The sequence below is a fragment of the Falco rusticolus genome, chromosome 15 (assembly GCF_015220075.1).
Source record: "Falco rusticolus isolate bFalRus1 chromosome 15, bFalRus1.pri, whole genome shotgun sequence".
Lineage (NCBI taxonomy): Eukaryota > Metazoa > Chordata > Aves > Falconiformes > Falconidae > Falco > Falco rusticolus.
The window spans coordinates 11,170,003-11,190,407 of NC_051201.1; the positions used below are offsets into that span (position 1 = coordinate 11,170,003).

Here is a 20,405-nt window from a genome sequence, read left to right on the forward strand (position 1 = left end):
GCTGTGAAGAGGAATGATACCAGCCTCTCTCAGCAGCGATACATTAGCTTTCTGCTTAAAAGAAACTGCCCACACTGCTTGGGCATTTGGTTGGTATGCCTATCCATTAAACTGGTAAAGCGCTCTGTTGCTGAGCATGACAATATGGAAAAAAACAGCTTATCTTGCATTCTTCCTCTGTTTGCTTTTCCTGCAACCCATCCTTCTGTCCTCCAGTGAGTAAATGACACCAATTTTGCCCAGTCCCAGAATGTAACAGTGCTGCAATTACACTACTGTACACCTCCACTACCGCTCACATCACCCCTCACTCTGGCACGAAGACACTGCAGGGAGTTACGGGCAGACTGCAGTGGGTTAAAATTCCCTACAAGCACGTACGTGATTGGGAAGTTGCATGCAGTTCTCTCTATCCGCATTTTTGTTATGGCACTCAAAATGATGAATGAATGATGATGCTCCTGTTCATACATTTGATTAAGCTGCACCCACCATATTTTTCCTGGCTGTTCACTTAAACTGAACACATCAAGAATGATTTGTTAAAAAGCTATTTTGAAGAGAAAGCAACTACCAAAGCCTGTATATCCAGACCAAGTAGGAAGACTTGTGTAACAGTTTTTGCTGGTGAGCCCGAGCCATTGGCAGGTGAAAGGCAGAAGCGAAGAGGAATTACCACCAGGTTTTGTGTTACTAGAGCCAGAGAGCAGGGACAGAGAGGAAGTGACCCACTGACATGTCCACTGGGAAGAGCCTAGCTCCACAGCCACGTTCCCACAAAAAAGGGGAGCCCCTGCCTAGGGGCTATGGAGAGAGAACCTGCACCCTGGAAGGAGGCAGCCATATACCTGCTGCACAGAGGACACTTGCCCTCCTGAATGAAGCTTGGCAAAAGCTTTAAAATAAGAAAACTGTTAAAACTGTTGGATTCCGATGAGATACTGAAAGCTGAACCTGGCTTTTTTATGTGACTGCGAGAGATTCATTCTTAAATACAATACTACGGTCATGGGTTTGATTCTGGTCCCAGTGAAGTCAAGGCCAAAACATCCTTTGATTTAATTGAAAGCAGAAGCAGGCCCCCGCTTTAACCCTCACATACGCAAACAGAATACAACTGGATGTGAACAGAGGAGGAAATATGTTTGGAACTGGTTACAAATCCATGTGTGATTTTTTTTCTCCCCCCTCTGTAACATTAAAAACCAGTCATTGAATGTCTTTCTTCATTCAGCAGCAGTGTTAAGTACTACTGGCCCAAATTCAGCCCTCGTTCCCTCCCAGGCAACCCCAGCAGAAGCAGAGGACCAGGTTTCTCTGTTGTCACCTACCGGTCCCCGTGAAGTTCCACTAGCCAAATTTGTCCACGAAATAGTATGCAAATTTTGCAACAGCAGGATTTAGGCAGCAGTCTCCCAGAAGGTACACCACATTCCCCAAATGCCAAAGCTGCAGCCTTTGGTGTAAATCACACTGGTACAACTTGTTGGCATAACACAGTATGACACCGAAGAGGTTAAAAAGAGTCCCTGACTTTCATTGTCCACTTTCTCGAGAGAGAGAGAGAGGCTTGCTGCTGCAAAAGCATCTACCAGATCTAAACGGATTACCTGCAGCACTGGTAGCATCTGCACTCCATTAGGAGAGAGGCGTAACGGGAGCCTGCCTTTTGGACTGGGATTCCTTCAGCGTTTCAGCTTTACGGTGGGAGAGAGGCGTAACGGGAGCCTGCCTTTTGGACTGGGATTCCTTCAGCGTTTCAGCTTTACGGTGCAAATCTCAGTTTCCAATGCTTGCCAACTGATCCCTTCTGAGTCTGACCAAGAGCAACGGTGCAAATGCTGTATAATAGCTTCCCAGCATCCACGTGCAGGAATCCTTTCAGGTTTTGCTTTATGTGGTCCTCAGCAGATAAAAAAGTAATTTTAGCCTTTGACCATAGGATACCATACTGCAGTAGTGAAATCAACATAGTACAGGTGAACACCGGAATACCTCTGCTGAGCCTATCTGTCCTGGTGCCCAGCTCTGACAGGCAAGCAGTCATCAGGATGACTGCATCCATAAGGAATGCAATCATGCACACATGTGAAGCTAATAGCCATCCTGCCTGGCAGAGTTTCAAGTGAGAGCAAATCAGGTAAAAACAAAAAAACAAACCCTTGTAAAATGTTTACAGGTGTCATTTCTTTTTTAAGCATCAAAAGATTGAAGTACATGCTAATCACAGCAGATGAGGTGAAGGAGTAGGCCTTTTGGTGGACAGAGCATGGAAATAAGAGTTTATAACTCGCGTTTAATTCCAGCTCTGCAGCTTCTCCCAGCTATCAAATTCGGTTAGGAGAGCCACCAGCCTGCTGTAACTCTGTATCAATGGAGTTATACCAGGGATGAGAGTGACTGACAATACTTACCTGTTTCAGTCACCAGATCATGCATTTAATGTCAGTACAGCACGAGGGAACAAGCTGATGTGCTACACCATATATATGCTGGATATACCCATCAATTTATTACACTTCCTCTAACACAGAAGCCTGGCGATGTCAATGCAGCTAGCAGCAGCATGGGGCACAACCCGTGTCAGCTACGGCCTGGCACCCTCCACACCATCTTGTTACTCTGTGCTTAAGAGATCTAGCCTCCTTTTATACTTTCACATATGAATCCTGAGTTTACATGCCGGTGTATCTCTTCTATTTAAATATGCACTTTGTTCTTAAAGATTTTCTTAACCTATTAATAGATTAATTCTGATTTCAGTTATATAGGTACAAATTTCGGGTAACTCCTTCAAAACCAGCGGAGTTGTCTCTTTGGGAAGGCCATCTGAGCAGGAAAGGTATGTGCACACACCTGTCAGTGCATGATGCTTTGTCTTCATTTGCCTATTGGTTTTACACCTTCAGATGTTTTTGGGACAAGAGTACTGTGGAAACCTAGCAGAAGCATCTTACTACAACATTCAGGTTCTCTTACTTTCTCTCCACACATCACGTCAGTATACATCCCTGATGTAACTCCACAGAGGTCAACAGGGTTACACTGGGATTATTCTGGCCAGGTTTATTATTAGGCCAGTTTTCTAAAAGAGTAAGGCTTACTTTGTTTCCATCTAAGCTTACAGTAAAACTCTCATTGACTTCATTGGAAGAGAGATTTGGCCCAACATACCAATACCCAAACCACTTCCATTTATTTCAGTGAAAGTAGGCAAGGACTTAGTAAGGTCCAAAGTATTTTTAAATCTTGGATTTCATAAATGATCACAAGCATGTAGGTCACAATATATACACAGAAAGACACCTACGACAACCACCAGTGGGATCATTAAAATAAGTAAGTTAGGCCTAGAGACAAATTAATTTCATAACATGTTCCTTACAAAACAGATACCCCCTTGCTTCATGATCTAGGGAGTCTGTTTTATAAACTTCCTAAGTAGTTCATGAAATATCCCCCTAAGCAGACCAGCTGCCATTGCAGGGTCTTTACAAATCAAAAGACCAGTCATGTGTATTCAAAGACCAAATATGAAGAGGTAAGACCTCATCTGCTCCACTGGTATGGTGAGCTGTGACCTCAGGACATGATTTCCAGTACAAAGCTACTGAATCCACATCTTTACCTAACCCCTGTCCATGGGATGAGGGAGCTAGCCATGCAGCACGGGAAGAAGCAATCAGTGTAGGAGATTCCCCTTTGCTTCCAGTGTGAAGCTGCTACACCTGTGGACCCAAGCGCAGGTGCAGTACTTTACACCACGCTCTTCGGCAGGTTAACAGCCTCCACCAGCAGCACATAAAAGGAGACAGGCTGCTTCTGTGGTGTGTTGTGAGAGTGGTTTTTCAAGGTATGCTGCTTGTGCTTTTCATGTTACTGCCCTGAAAATGACTGCTGAAAGAAAAGCTGAAGTGTACTGCTGGCCCTGTCAGGTGAGTGGTAAGCAAAAGTAGTAATGAAAGAAATGTCAGAAGTACTTGAGTAACTAACCTCAGAAACTGCTATAGGATGCTAAACCAAAAAAACCCTTGAAAAGTTGAACTTTAGCCTCCTTGTCTGCTGGCTTCTCTTTGTGAGTTTTAATAAACCAGTTCTCAGTCTGTTGTAAGCAGAAAGGGTGGGAATTGCTAATGTGCTAAGTGTGACCCAACTACAATTGTGTTATCATTGCAGAAGAAGAAAGCGAAGAGCAGAAAATGAGATGAGGCCAGCTGTGTTTTGTGTTGGAAGTACTGGAAACACTGTTCAAGGTTCATCTTCTAGGCTCCTCTGAGAGGCCCTAAATGACAGCCCTCCTGACCACGGGCAGGCTGTGCAAGCTGCATGGAGATGTCTGTTCTTCCTTTCAACTAACTGAGTTGAGTAAGCTAGCATCTGCATAGGAATGTCCAATTTTCTCAAAGTCAGGGGTTTTTTCAACAGCCTGTCCCAGGCACAGCACCACACTGTAATTTTATTTCTGTAAGTCAGGTGAGTGTTGATTTGCTATCTTCTCCTCTCCATGACTAGCTTGGTCTGCCCCTTCCTAGATGTCATGATACCCATTTATGTCTAGAACTCAGCACAACCCAGGCTGTAAATGTATGCAGAGAAACAATAATTTCTGAAAAAGTGTTCATCAGAGACTAGGCTAGGCAGTATTTTCTGCCTAGTGCATTTCACCAAGTATTCCAAGTAACCACACAAATAAGTCATTTATCGACAGGGCTTAAACTCAGCACCCAATTACAGTAAGATTTGTACTCCCAAAGGGTAAACTCTATTTTCCTCTCCAGAGCCTGCAGGCAGTCCCCGGGCAGCGGCTGTGCTGGGCAAGGCAGCAGCTATGAAGCCCACTAAGGAGTAAACACCTTTATCACAGCAGACAGCTCAGCTCTGTTGTGGCTCCCTACATGCCAGTTAGTAGGAGAACCTGGAGAGGTGGAGACAGACAGGTCTGAAGAATCAGATTCCATACAAATTCCTTCCCTCCCATTTCCCCAAGTCACTGGGATGAAGGGTTAAGGTTACAGGGACTATTCTCCTTTATCAGCAGATCTCCAGCTGGGCAACAACAGCCCTGGACAACATGCAGAAACTGCTATCACGGTGTGCTTCTGTGGGCTCTGCCAGACCCCAAAGCCAGGACTTCTTGCCACTAGCGAAAGCCTGAGACAGGGTATACAACATCATCATTCCCAGTTGTAATTGCATCCCTGTTACAGATTATTTTTATTTTCCACAGAGGCCAAGCCATGTGCCCCTCCTCTGGCACAGGTCATGCTCTGGTGCTCACGGAGCAGGGACTGTTGGAGCTCCCACTGGAGCGGCTCTGGCCAGCCTGCAAGTTCCTTGCCTGTGCCCTGTGCACTGCCTGGGAGCTGTGCTGGATCCCTCAGAGCAGCAACACACGTCTGCCCATAGGAACAAACATTTCACACCTTTTCCAGAGCTTATCAAAGTGCTGCATGGACTTGTGTGACCTCCGTCACGCGGCAGCCCATACAAAGCAGCAATACTTGGCTTCGCAGATGAGGAAAGACTGGTTTGTTTTACACTATCTGATTCAGCAGCCTGGCAGTAAGATTTCCTTCACTTTCTCAAGCTCTCACTCTGGTAAGTGCAACATCTGCAGGCAGATGGTGGGGGGGACAAGGGCTGCGAAGGAGAAAGCCCTTTTTAAGTTGTTTTTTCCCTAAGTGTTCTTCTGGTCAAAATTCTATTAGAAACCAAAGAGAGGTTTACCCAGTCAACAACCAAGTAAGAAAAATTCCAAAGATTTATCTCTAAGTTGCAGGTGCATGAAATAAAAAACGGAAATTATTTTAACCTCCATGAAAATTCTGATGTTAGCTCAGAAAAGGCACTGCATATAACCAAACGTCTGATTTTTCAGCTCCTTTACTTGTTCCCATCTGCAGCATACACCTGACTGCCTTGAACAATGGCAGAGCCCAGGGGAGCCCTAGCAGGCTCACCCCTCTCTGCAGAGCTGCCACACTGGTGTGCCGTGTCGTTACATGTGCGCGGCGCTCATGCACCATGCCCATAACCTGCATCTCTGAGCTTGCTCCTGCCTCTTCGGGTGTTTTGCTTTAAAGTCTGTGTATGGTTCAAGTTCACAATACCGATTAAAAATAATGAGCTTTCTGCTGCAGCTTGCATGCAGGTGCATTTTGTAGCACTTCGCCTGAATGTGGGCTGCTGGCACCTACTCAGCAGCTCTGCCTTTTGGGTAACAGACAACAGTTTGTAGCCTGTGAGTGTCTAAGCCTGGTATCACCCTGCAAACAGGGCGCTTCACAACTGGCCTTGGTGGGAAGAGTAGTACCTTACAAAGGGTGAAATGCACCGTGGCAGCATGCTAAACCAGAGTAGTTTAGTGGGTGTGCAGGGATGAGAGAGGGACTGAAGAGGGACAAGAAACTATACAGTCGCTGGGTGGGTAAGCAGCACAGAGGAACAGTGGCACAGAGAGGTTTGGGAGACACCTACGTCAGGATGGATGCTACCAGTGCCACATGGCACAGGACTTCTGTGGCACAGGGCTGGCAGGAGGCTGTGCTGGCCCAAGAGAGCTGACGCTGCTGCTGCAGACCGGGATCCTGCCCTCAAATGTGCTCTGCTTTTGTAGCCACCAACAACCTCTGGTTATGAACAAATCTGGTCTTCACTCCACTTAACCTGGCCTGAGTACAGGCCTTGTTGAAGGACTGATTTACACCCTAACTGCCAGCATGGGGTAAGTGACAAAACTTGCTAACACGGTATTTTTTTCAGGCAGTAATATTACTAATACACAGATCTGATTGGAAATTAGCAAGTAAGTTAAGAGTGACACTGGACTGATGCTATATGAGCAAAAAATGTGAGATGTTCTCAGGTATGCTGAGTCTGGAGAATTATATGTCCTAAACATATCCAAATTAAGAATTTTCCTGCTCCCTCCCAAGAAGTGCAGACCCAGTACAGAGCCCTTTGTGTAACGGATGATGTGGAAAATCCATCTTGTAGGTCTCCGTAGCAGGTGTATCTGAGTTTACAAAGCCACTGTACCTGGCTGTACGGGGTCAGAAATCGTGTTGTCAGGGTCAACACAGGGGACCTAAAACTTGGAGAAGTGCTTTCCCCTGAACTCAGCCCAGCCCACTGCGGCTGCAGAAAAGGGGGGAGAAGCAGAAGACCTCAGGTGTCAGTGCTGAGCTCCAGCAACCAGAGAGATGGAGGTGTAGAGGAAAAGGTTAAGGGAATTAAAACCCACAGATACCTACAGAGTAGCTAGAATCAAGAGGTCACACCTGGTAGGAGAACTTGTCTGAGGGTGCATCTATAAAAGCGTGACTGTTTTAACAAAAAAGTCAAGAGAAGACACATGCTTTAGGGAACTCCTTTGTAAATGACAAAAAAAGCCCACAAGTTCAAAGGAGAGGCAGGGGGATATGCCTGGAGCACTCTACTATGTCTTGTAACAGCTAAGGTCGTTAGTTTCTGAAACACTTAATAAAGCCTGGGCTGGTTTTCTTTGGAGGACATAGTGTCCAGAGTGGGCCCAGGTTCCCCAAAAGCTGAGATCAGGATGTGCACTATGTTAGCACTGGCTTGACATGCCTTGGGCCATGGGGCCAAAAAGATCTATTTTCCTGAAAAGGAAAGGCTGGGAGCAGAGAGGTCCCAAACATGGCGCACTACATGGGGTCTGTGCGCCCATGCTACTCCCACCTAGACAGTGCCACGTCAATTAAAATATTCTTGCTTGCTTCTGTCACATGATTAACACCATGGAAAGCATGAACTTCTATAAATAAAATTTGAACAAAAGAACATGCTTATCTTTAGTAGATGGTTTTTCAACAAATACTAATTAACCAAGAACATAAGGTAAATGTATTTACCTTTTATAGCAGAACAATTCACAAAGAGCTCACAGCGATTCCTTGAGTTAAAAACATTATTTAGGGCTGCAACAAGGACAGGCTTCTGATGAAAACTTTTGTTCTGCTTTCTAACAGGAATTCAAAGTGGTATCAAAGTTTCCACTGAAATTGAGAAGCCGGGGCTTGCGGTGGTACTCGTGGATTTGGAACTTCCAGTTCTTTTCCACCTGAAGTCAATGAGCTGTCTGCCACAGAGTTCAGTGGGAGTAAGACTGGAGGATCTGGCAGTGTCTTTGGGTATTCCTGACTGCAGGTCAGGAGCTTGGACTTCTGGTGTGGGTTTGTTTTTTAAATGAAGAACTGTCTCACTCCCTTGGATAAATACAACTTGCAACTCTTTGTACAGATCTGCTAAAGGCTTTGCAGCCTTTACAGTCTGTCATATGAATCTATATTCAAGTGTCAATGTGTGAAGGAGCTGCTTCAGAGGTCCTCTGGGAGAAAACATGAATGGAATTTCTAGAGGAAATGCTCTCAAAGGTAAATAATTTGTCTACTTAGCCAGTTAGTTTAGAAAGAAGATGTTGGTGGTAAGGGTCATGAGACTGAATTCAACAGGTTTTTCTTCTTTCTTCCTGTAACTCACAATTACCAGAGTTGGGAATTTTGGTGGGAGAACTTGCTGAAAATACACTCCTGAAATCCAGCCTCAGATCCAGGTAAGACAACATCAGCCTCCTTGTACCTCCAAAGCTTGTTACCTTTAACGGCAATTTTGGGTATGCACAGAAAGCAGCCCGAAGTGGCTATAGGAAGAGGGATTAATAACATTACTTCTGAGGTAATTTCAGTGAGCACCATCATTATGCTGTCGGTGGCCACAATTTCTCAGAGTTTGATGTTTCTTTAGTACGGTGTTTCATTCAAAAAGCCAATTGGAAAGGTGTGTAAGAGCAGTATGTAAGGTGAGTGTAAGTGGTTTAGAAACAATATTTGACAGTGGCTGTTTAACCCTCTTCTCCTTTGTCACACCAGTTGTGTACTGCTCAAGTTTTCTCCTTTTTAGCTGAGAGAATTTAAGCAGCCCATAAAAATTTACTGGAAAGGGAGCATCTATCTATCCCTTTTAATGGCTAATCTGGCATCCTTTACTTATGCTAATTTAATCAATGGACAAATGCTCTTCCCACAGCAGCACTAACATAAACCATGTTAAAGACTTATGTCAAAGTTGCTCTGAAACAACTCTGGGATCACTGAAATGCAAGATCTGCCCTCCAACTTCACATCACCAGCTAGCTGCTCCTATGACACAGACTTCCAGAATCGGGTCCTTTACCTCCCCTAACTAGAGCCCACCAAGTGACTCGGGAAGAGCCAAGCAGAGCCAGCTAAGTGGGCTAAGCACAGTCAATCCTAACAAATTACAATATCACGCTGCCTGCTGTCAGGTGTAATTTATATCATACCAGAGGGGTGACAGGAGAGCAGGTATAGGCAGGAACTGGTCGTACCGATACTTGCTCCTGCTGGGCCTGATCTGGCAAGCTGCTGGGAGCTCTTCCCTCCCATTGAAGTCAATGTGAATTGTGTTTGTTCAGGACCTAATAGGATTGGGCCTCCTCAAAATACTATGGAAGTATAAACATGATTTGCTGATTGTATTTTTTTCCTGTTTTCCATTAGCATGTGATGTCTCTGTGTAAGCGTACCTTGATTGTATTTATACACATTCACAGTCTGTATGTGTCCTTAAACACACATGTACAGTATATATGACAAACTAAAAGCCTAGTTAGGATTTTGGAATGCAGAGGAAGAAACAAAGAGATTGTAACAGAAAAAAAGAGGAAGTTTGTTCCCACAGCTTTCAATTTTAGTGAGCGCAAACTATTTTATGTGACTGAAGCTAAGATTCAGCAAAACATTTCAGGGTATGCTTACATCTTTTGCTGAAAAACAATCTACAAGCCTTCAAACTCGTGCTCAAACCAAGAGTTTAATACAGTGCCCAAAAAAGAAAGCTCTGTGTATAGGTAAGTATGGCCATGCCTCTATATGTGGCCAATAATTTTTTTTTTCTGAGTGTAAGCTAACAGTGCTCTGACATTATTTCCAGATGTCTTGCTCAGAAAAGCTATCTCCTTCCTGCACCTGACAGACACAGACCACTGTGAAGACAGCCTGTGCCTTACAGAATATACACACCAGGGCAGCGAAGCACAGTCAGGAGCTCCAACCATCCCCGTTGAAATAACTGCAAGTACTTTCCCTTAACCAGGAATGAGAGCAGGCCAGACTCAATGGGGGGGTAACCAACCAAGTCTAGTATGCAGCACTGCAGAAAAAACAAATTTTAAAAAACTTTGAAAAACAATCATAAATTAAGGTGTACCCTTCATCCAGCTTCATAATGTACACAGCAATATGTCCTAGTTGGGATGCTGGTGAAGGGCGATCTTTTGCTATAAAAAGGTCTCATCCTGTAGGCTCTTACTCCAGTGAGAACTGAAGTTTGAGCATGTGAAAAAGCACTGAAGCCTTATGAGATAACACAGTGCTACAAACAGAAGACAGTACATACTAAAACATCAGGCAGCACGTGAGCTCTTGGTCAGTTTTGTACTTACAGTTTAGACAAAGTAAAAAATCTGAAGAAATACTTTGTTGTTTATCAAACAGGAAAAAAAAGCTTTAGATCAGTAATCTATTCTCTTTAAATAAAATCTGTGAATTTATGTATATTCTCCCAAAGCTTCTATAACTGAAGCTTTTATTAAGTAAGTCTGATATGGGGTACATTTTAAAAATAGCATCAGCAGTGGTATTTTAAAATGTGGAAACAGATGTGCCACTCTGTTACAACTGCTGAATCTTCTCTGTATTTTTTATACTATAAAGCATTTGTCTGATTCTGTTATAAATCTCTCCCCACTGAACAGATTTCTTCTCTATGACTGAAGCAGTACCACACAGACATTAAACACACTGTCCAGAAAAATCATATTGTTTTGGTCTGACCATAAAATACAGGTATTTTAAGAACTGTTTCTTTTCCATAGAGAATTTCAGCAGCTCCCTTTCCTTCAAATGAAATCACAGCCATATGCTTCATGACATCAGAGGCATTTCAAGGTGTCTCCATAAATGTCATTTATTGCTTGGGAACCTGCCAAATCTGTGCAAAAATCCTTAGTTCTTGTAAAGGAAAAATCTTCAAATGAAACTAGAGCTTTACACTGATTGTCACACAAAAAAAAAAAAATCATCTAAGCCCTAAGGGAAATACTGGCCTTGTAGGCAGCAAAACTTCTGGCAACAAAACTTGCTGACCTGGGCTCTGGTTTGCTTTTGAGTCCATAGTGCCTCCTTTAACCTGTCTGCTGGGCACCCTGACGCTGCACATCTATACCTTCTCCTGGTTACATATGAGGCACTTACCTGTCTGAAAAATAAGCACTCTGAATGACAAAAACTTGAATTGGTTTAGTGATTGTAACTGTAAATCAAAATCAGGTATGTCTTAATGTCGTGCTCCAATGAATGTGCTTTAACCCTTAACACAGTGGTCTTGTCCACACTACTGTCACAGGCCTGATGCTGCCCAGGATCCCCCATCTCTCACAGTGCTCAGCACCCACTGGGAAAATAATAAAGACTGCCACATACACAAATCACATCTCATATCACATCTGTTCATAATGTGGCGTATCTAGAGTCTAGTCTCAGACAATACTGGCCAGATCTGAATAAATTTTGCCAGACATGTCACCAACCTGTGTAGCACAAATTAGCCACCTTTAAGCATGCAAAGGTTCAATCCAGCCTGCAGCTGCAAGTGGACAGAGCAGTCAGCTAGCCACTGCCCAAAGGGAATGACCACCGACACAGAGGCACACAGCTGCCACTGAGGTTAGGTTTTTTGGCTGGCCAACAGAAGCATCCATTAGTCCCAGTGTAAGAGAGCCATTCTGTTTTCCAAGGAAGAGAAAAAAAAAAAAAAGGAACTTTTTCTTCCCCTAAATCTGAAAGTAGTTGCTTGGTACAGTTAGAAATAATCTAGGAAAGTACACCAACAGGTGCTTCAAATATATCAGCAGAATGCAGAAGATGTTGGGAGAGAAAATGAATAGACTCTAAAAAATACATAAATTTTAAAGGCTTTTTTTTCTGTAGAACCCCAGTGAAGTTTCTGTATAAATCGGGAACTGAATTATTCATAAGTGGTGAATATATAATAAATTGTATTTTGCATTGAAATATTCCTCACAGGTACATGCCTCTTTCCATGCAACCAACAGAAATTTGGGCAGAGAGCCTGAAAATGCCAAGGTCTTACCTGGAGTCTGGGTACTTTGTCAAGGTAGCCAGGCTGCTGGTGTACATGTGTCCTCCTACATCGATGTGTACGGGAGCGTTTGACTTGGTGAGTTGAGCTGGGAGAGGAATTCCTTGAGCAGCCAGAGGAGAAACTGGGGACCGTGTTAGAGACAGACGGGACATGCTTCTTCCCTCCTGCAAAGGGAAGGCAAAAAAGAACAGTTTCTCTTAAATGTAGCAGTGTGTTACCTTTCTTTCCAGTGTGATCACAGATCTAATCAGATCATTTTTGCATCTGCCTGATCACATATTCAGCTAACAAATTATTGCCACCACTGTAATTAAGTGTATTTGCATCATTTTCTTCAAAGTACCAGAGGGGAAGAGAAAGATGCTTATTAGCAATAAGAAATCAAGAAAAAAATTTTTCAAGGTGTCAGCCTCAAGGGGCATAAAACAAACTGCAAAATTCTAATTAAAGGTCGCGGGCTTATGTGTTAGATGTGAAATATCCCCTGACAAACGAATAACCAATTTGTGAATTGGGATTCAGGGGTTTTTGCAAGTTTGTCTCAGTAACGAGACACCTCTAAATTAGTGACTTCCTCAGTACCTAAGGCATTTAGTTTATACATCTAGTAAATTTCACATCAAACTAAGATCAATTTTCAGGTTTATTTTCAATAATAGTGAAATAAATGCATAATTTTCAGTTAAGCCTTACTATTAGACATAAAGAACTAATAAACTTTCAAATGGAAAGCAATTAATACCTGGAAGCAGTGAAACCAGTGTGATATATAAACTGGCCCATGACAAGACACCTTAGAAAGTACCGTACAGTCTGGCATACAAAATTGCAAATTCAACAATCCACCTAATAAAATATTTGAAAATTAGTGAAATTTCTGAATTGAGTCCAAAAATCCTCAGCTGACATACAAAGCAAAAAATACTGAAATGTCTTTAAAAATGAACACGACAACCACAGCAAAAGAAAATTCCTCAATTCTCTTCTGTAAGAAAAGCACAGCTTATTCTGCATGAAACGTGTCTCAAAGCTGATTTCAGTTAAATTGGTATAGATGGCATACATGTCAAACGGAAAAAAACCCTTTTATAAAGTTTAAAAAAATGTCCATCCATTCTCCCCCTTATGGGTAAAGCAACATATGCAAAACATTATAGTTGAAGACATTTCTGAATATAATCTAATTTTCTTGGTATTTTGTTCTGCAAGCATGCTACTAAGCACCCAGGCTCTTCCTTACATCTGACAAGCACTTTACATGCAGCATTGCAAAGTGAATTCCCATTTCTCTCACATTACTTTGACAATGTTTCTTAGAAATCTAAAGCTGGTCTCGCCTTTCTCTCAGCAGTATTTTGCACAAGATGCCTGGCTACCCCACTCGATGAACATACAATTAGCAACATTCTTTGTAAAAACAAATTCTGAGCTATATAGAAAGGGACTGAAAAATCTTAATACATCTGGACAGCTTCACAAAGTCATCACATCTCCATTTACTGTATTTCATCTTGGTTAGCTCCTAAGAATTTCCTGCATCTACAGCACAGAAATACATCACCCCATTATGAATCCACATCCTTTTCTCTTCGGAGGCTGGACGGACATCTGCACTGAACACGAAGCAAATACCAACTCTGTCCTAGGACTCCTGTGTCAGCCGATGCGAAATTGGGCATTAACATTTTTACTACAGCACCACCTTCAAGGAAAGTGATTGAATCCTTTCATGACTGAAGACGCTGCTTTCTTGTTTCCCACAAGAGCCTGTTGTGGGCAATCTTCACTAAATATGTCGTATAGCATAAATAGAAGAACTAACTTTTAAAAACAACTTACATACTAAGTACCTACAGTATTTCATCGACATGTTTACTACTCTGTGGGTGCCTCATCTGCCTGCCAACACAAAGGTTTTTTTTTTTCTTACCAAAGAGCACTGTAAACTCATGTTCACTCTCTACTCCTTCACTTAAATGAAAGGGTCAGAAGATCCAGGCTGAATGTCAACCCTGTCTTTGTTCAGACCCCAACTATTATCACTAATGATAAAGGTACAGACCTCACATGCTACAGAGCTGCCTTAGAAATAAATCTCATGCAGTTTCACAAAACAAGTGCCTAATTAGGGCTCATCTGCACCCCTTGTTACAATTTCCAAATGAAATCAAAGGACTTCCAGTCCTCTGTAAATGCGTCTTACATTTAACCATTTGTCTTGAAATACAGGCTTCAATTTTAAAATATGCACAGATAGCTAAAGATCAAGTGATCTGAATCTATTTGTGCATATTTAAACACTGCTGCTATCTTAGGATTTTGTTTAATGTTGGTATACCAGTAAATTCCTTGATCTGTAAAGAGTCTGAGATTCTCAGTGAGGCCATACTCACACAGTAGATATTTAATTTATACTATTCACTGGAGGGACCTTTTGAACAATCCTCTGCTTTTGGCATCTCTCAGCTAGAGCATGTGTTGAAAAAACACTTAATTATAGAAAATCACTGGAAAGCTAAAATAGTTCTCAAACTTTTATGGCTTTTCATACTTATTGAGGGTGCCACTGGCTTTTTGGGGGAGGGGAGGAGAAGGGGAATTAAAACACAGGCTTTTCCCCTGGTCAGAGAGGATTCCTATTAAAAAAATGAATCCTACATTTTTATTGAAGTTGTGGAATTCAATCATCTTCATATGAGCAAACTGTCAAGGGGCGTAATTGCTAAGCACTACATAAAGGGCACTGAAAACATTCCTATTGCTCCAAAAAAATAAATAGCCCCTATTTCTTAAGGTACCGTAACCCTATTTCTAATGACTCCTTCTTCTTGTTAATGTAAAACGCAGCTAAAATTCATCACACTGAGTAATGTAGTTATTTTATGCACAAAGCAAAAATCCTAAATTTATTTATCCGGTGAAAGTCTTTATGCACATATTTTCTAATACTGATGTGAAAATTAAAACCTTAAGGGTAAATATCGCAGAAACACTAACAAACTTCATTTATTAAACCATGTTAAAATAATCCTTGCTCTTTAGTTGCCTACAACAGGATACAGCATCCCAACTAGTGGCACAGGCAATAACCCTGCTCTAATAAGTAACACAGGAACCTGCTGAAGGCAAAATCAATAGAGCCTGATTCCCAAATTATGTGAATATTTAGTTTTTCAAACATTACACACCAAGATCTTTCAGAGCCAGCTTATCTTTTTCTGCCTTTCTAAGCTAACTGCATAAGTACTGCTTGTAAAAACTATTTGCCCATGCAAAGTGAAATAATCACAATGCCATGCTCATTTACACACAAAATGATTTTGTGTCCCATTGTGCTCACAGTTGTTCAGCTCTCTAGGGGTGATTAAACTAGCTATGCTGCTACAGCTTGAGATGATTTCACTGAATCGTTTCTCCATGAAGTTGCTTCTTTGCTAAGCTGTTATTTTAACCATAAAAGGTAAACAGAAGGCAGTTGTAAGAGCTCCATTCAGCTCCGTGCCCAGGGCTATAACCCTAGGGCAGAGAATGCTGAAAGACTGCAGAATTTTCCAGGGTGTTGCCTTTCTTGCTCTAAAGCCTTCAGGAATACTGTTCATTTAATACACACTCTAGATGATACATTTCAGATCCTACTAAAAGAAAGACTTCAAAAGTGTAAGAACTTTTGGGCGGATGAAGCTTTCCCACCTCTGCACATAGCTTGGGGCCATGGTAACCAATACTGGCTGTTGATGTTGGGAAAATACAGTAGAAATAAACTGCACAGAACAGAGCAGACAGATAGGGACAAGGGAGGTGAAAGGTTGCAGGGAAGAAACAGGCAGCGGTCTGGCAGGGGTAACGAGAAAAAAGGGAAAAGAATGAAAAAGGAGGCGGCTCTGAAGGAGGGACAAAGTTAAATCAAGGAGCAGGCACTTAAAAGACTACAGATGGGAAGCAAGACTAATTAAGGATGTAAAAGCGCTTTGTTTCTAAAGTTTATTGTTGCCAGGATAAAAATTAATTGAAACTAATGCTGTTATTCACTCGTGCAGTTTAATTCCTTCATGCACATTGAAGACGTGAAATGAAAACGGCAGGTTTAAGGACCTGCCATGAAGCAGCCCGCTCCCCCGGGGAGCCGGAGCGAGGGCAGGTCGCGGCCGCAGCCAGGGCCAGCGGGGTCCCGGCGGCTGCAGACCCCCGGCCCGGCCGCAGGACCCCGGCCCGGCTGCACCCCGCGCAGCGCCCGCAGCTGCTCCCACGCCGGTCCCCTGACTGGGTTCCCGGGAAAGCTCCTCTCCCTCCCCGGAGACCTTGATTTCTTTACCGGCGGACCCAGGAGAGCATCAGGGGTAGATCACCCGCCGCAGCCCCCGGGCGCCCCAGCCCCAGAGTGCTCTGTGGGGCAGGACCCGGCTGCAGGAGTTACCCGGCCCTCCCGTGACTTGACGGCAGCGCCTGCATTTCCCCAGCCGGCGTTTAGCGCAGCCAGAGGGGCACAGCTACAGACTTGGCAATTACCTTTGTCTCTATAAACAGGGACGGCGACCGCTCGGGTCTGCCTCCAGAGCCACTCCGAGACAACTGCTCTACGCCGTGAACCCAGCCTAAAGACAAAGCGAGGAGGGGGCACTGCAAACCTCGGGCTCGACGGCTCCAAAATTAAGTCCGTAAACATTTGCACACACCTCCGCGCGGCTTCACTGAGCACCGGACCGAGTGACAGAGGAGATGGTGCCCAAAACTTTTACAGGGGAGGGGGGAGCTCCCTCTGGAGCTCTGGTTACCGACGGGGGGGCGGGGAGGAAAAAAGAACAAGGGGAAAAAAAAAAGGTTGGTTCCCCCCCCCTGCACACCCACCCCCCCCACCCCCCCCGCACCCCGCCTATCTCTGGCAGTCTCCAGTCTATTTAGTGCAAGTTTCACGTCACCCAAATGCCTTTCCCTACTGATGGTCAGGGAAATCACCAGCAGGCAACGCACCCGGTCACTCAACTTCTGCCTTTTTCTTCTAAACACCCTGTATGCCCGAAGATAAAATTCAACCAAAAAAAAAAAAAAGCACAACATGGCGTCCTTTACTTATTCCCACATAACAAGAAAGGAGATGTCTTAGATGAATGCAAGAAAAAAAAAAAAAAGCCAACCCCGAATCCCCGATCCTGTACATTTTCCGTGCAGCCAATGGTGGTGAGCATTAGCCAGGCTAATGTATTAATTTTGCAGAAGTGTGCCACATCGCATGCAGGAACAGAAATGCAAACTATAGCCTAGAGTGGTTTGAAGTCTACCCCAAACCAAGCCTTCCACTCTCACTGGCGCCAGAGTTTCATTCACAGCCCGCCCGTGTTTTCCATACGCGGCGCTCCCCATTGTCGCCCGCCTTCCCTTTGTGCCGAGCCGCCCCGCCGCCAGCCCCCGCGCCCCGGCCCGCGCACCCCCGCGCCGCGGCACCCCGCCCGCCGCCCGCCCGACCCCCGCGGCTCCGCGTGTACCATGCGGGAGCGCGGAGCGAGCCGCGCTGCCTCCGCCGCGCTGGGGCTGGGCCGTCTTCAGAGCCGAGGCCGGGGCGGCAGCGGGAGCGCGGGCACCCCGGGCCGCGGCGCTCCGCCGGCGCTGCCCATGCTGGAGCGGAGCAAAACAAAACATACACACGGGCGCGCACACACACACAGAGCCACACACACACACACACACACACACACACACACACACACACGCAGCGCTATCAAAGCGGGGCGGCTGCAAACGGGTCCTGTAGCTTTAAAAAAACACCCCTCCGCCGCTTCTCCTCCGGAGCCAAGCGCCGAGTTAGTTTGAAGAAGAGGCACTTTCCAAAAAAAAAAAAAAAAAAAAAAAAAAAAAAGAGAGAGCGAGCGAAGGCGCGAGCGTGCCGCGCGGCGCAGCGCGGCGCGGCGCGATGCAATGCGATGCGATGCAATGCACGGCACGGCACGGCACGGCACGGCACGGCGCGCACTGCGCGCTCCGGCCCCGGCACGGGCAGCCGCGGGAGCCGCCGCGTTCCTTACCTTGAGCGCAGAAGAGATCTGCGAGCCCCCCTTTGGCTTTGGGCTCTGTTGGGTTTGTGTGTGGATGGGCTCAGCTTTTTTGCTTTTATTACTATCTTTGCTCCGCAGATCCTGCTGTGATTATTATTATTTTTAAAGCTGCTCTCTCTCTCTCCTCTCTCTCTCCCCGTTTTTGCTGCTTCTTTTTGTATTTATTTTGTGTGTGTGTGTGTGTGAGGGGAAAAAAAAAAAAAGCCTTTAAATGAAACTGCCGAGGCTGTTATGAGAAGAAAGGCAATAATCCCGTCTCTAAATAACAGAGGGAAGGGAGAAGAGGAGGAAAAAAAGCGAATTCTTGCTCAGGGCTTTGCAAACGCCTGCAGGGCAGAGGATTAGGCTACAATTAGCTCAGCCCTTTGCTCTCGCCCTAGCTAATTTTGCGATGAAAATTGGATATTTTTCCCTCCTTTTGGTGAAGGTCTCCAGATTTATTCCCCCCCCCCCCCCCCGAATAAAATAAAATACAACCCCAGAAAATTAAATAAGGCTGGGAAGGCGGCCGGCTCCCCAGCCCGCGCCCCCGGCGCCGCTGCCCGCCGAGCCCCTCCGCGCCGCGCGGCTGGGGCGGGAGCCCCGCGCAGCCCCGCGCAGCCCGGCCCGGCCAGGCCCTGCCGGGGGATAACGGTTCGGTGTTGGGGAGGATCAGGCCACTGTCACGTCCTTCAACAGACTTACTGAAAAGAAGAAGGAGGAAAAGAGGGGGGGGAAGGGGGGGGAAAAAGCTGATTTTAATCATTGTCATTTGGTCTGATGTAATATTTCCCCAGGCATTTTCAACTAGGCATAAATTTTCAGCTCCCAAATAAGTAACACAGGGCACGTTTCTCACATCTCTTGACTCCTCTGTTACAATTAGGGTAGCACCCACTCTGCACTTGTTGATAAACTAGATCAAGTTCAAAAATAAATAATAAAAAAATAGCCCTGACACCCCCCCGCACACACACACACCCCAGCACCCAGTGCCGCCGGGGTGCGGACGGGGGGTCTCGGAGGCGGGGGTGGGGGGGGGCTGCAATTATTCCCATCCATCCATCCATCCCGCCTCCCCCTCCCTTTCACCCTTTGCTAATGTCTCGCATTGTAAACGCCAAATTTCCTGTAGGCCATTAAAACCAAATGACGTCTATCGACATGCATTGTGCTATTGCGGAGCGCCCTGGCAGCCCGCCCCCGGCCAAAAGCGCCATTTCAATTAGAGCGCGCGGCGCGATGGCGCGGGGCTCCGCGGGCGGCTCCGCGGGCGCGCACCAGGCGCGGGGGAGGTGGTGCAGCAGGAACACCCCCCTTCCCCCCCGCAAAAAAAAAAAAAAGGGGTGGGGGGGAACAAAAAAAGAAAAAGCAAAGCCCTCCCTCAACTTTCAGCCAAAGACGCGGGTCTGCCGATGCCTGCGCGCGTTTGCCAGCCGCCGCGGGGGATGCGACCCCCGCGCCCGGCTCCGCGCTGGTCCCCGCGGAAGTTTGGCGGCGGGTGCGGGGGGGCCGCTCCGCGCCCCGATCGCGCCGCAGCCGGCGGGCGGCCCCCTGGCGTGGCCGCGGCGCTCGGGGGACACCCGCCGCCTACCGCGCCCGCGGAGGGGCGCCGCGCTTCCCGGCGGCCGGTGGCCGCAGCGACTCGTCGGGCTGCAGCGCCTACTAGCGCCGAGCGCGGCCGCGCAGGGGAGTTATGCAACGCTGCGCGGCCCCGGGAAGGTCAGGCCGCCGGCGCGCAGGAGGGGCCGCGCTCCCCGCCGCACCCGCGCTCCCCTATGCGCCGCGGGGCCGCCCCGCCGGGGAGCAGGGCAGGAAGGCAGGCAGGACCCCTAAAACTAAGGTGTTTGGTTTTTTTAAAAGTTCTCTTCCGTGGCAGGAATAAACAGAAACTTTTCTCCTAAGGGTAGCTTTTTTTTTTTTTTTTTTTTTAGAGTACAAACTACAGGAGAAGAGGGAAATTTTCTCATTAAAGTTACATCCCTGCAGTTAGTTCAATTACTTGATATATGCAGAAGATGTTGTAAATTTAAAGATTTAAATAGCTTACAAAGATGCCGGAGGCTCCATCAGTTAATTTCCTTAATTTATGGATTTTTAGCTGAGCTTCTGAAATGAAAAGGAGAATGAGAACTAGGTCAGCAGAGAGATTTGCATCCAGAACAGACTAAA

General features: G+C 45.7%; 1 protein-coding gene and 1 long non-coding RNA gene across 5 annotated transcripts in view; one reads left to right on the forward strand and one right to left on the reverse strand.

The window, feature by feature from the left end:
• Window positions 1–18,669, reverse strand: part of KCTD15 (potassium channel tetramerization domain containing 15) — a 45,558-nt gene extending 26,889 nt beyond the window's left edge. The window contains exons 1-2 of one of the 3 annotated variants that reach the window (XM_037408709.1): window positions 18,225–18,669; window positions 12,196–12,371 (exon numbers count right to left, since the gene is read on the reverse strand). In XM_037408709.1, coding sequence (XP_037264606.1) covers window positions 12,196–12,359 — 164 coding nt within the window. In that variant the 5' untranslated portion in view covers window positions 12,360–12,371; window positions 18,225–18,669. Of the gene's footprint in view, window positions 1–1,610; window positions 1,708–12,195; window positions 12,372–17,687; window positions 18,064–18,224 lie in introns of those variants that run through there. The other 2 variants (XM_037408708.1, XM_037408710.1) reach the window with 2 other exon arrangements.
• On the forward strand, window positions 1,714–10,494 carry LOC119157643. Of its 2 annotated transcripts, XR_005107615.1 has the most exons (4): window positions 1,714–2,842; window positions 4,177–5,598; window positions 7,992–8,396; window positions 8,512–10,494. It is a non-coding gene; the product is annotated as an uncharacterized LOC119157643 (long non-coding RNA). The 2 variants fall into 2 exon arrangements; XR_005107614.1 differs by having other exon boundaries at window positions 1,714–5,598.
• Window positions 18,670–20,405: the final 1,736 nt, after the last annotated feature.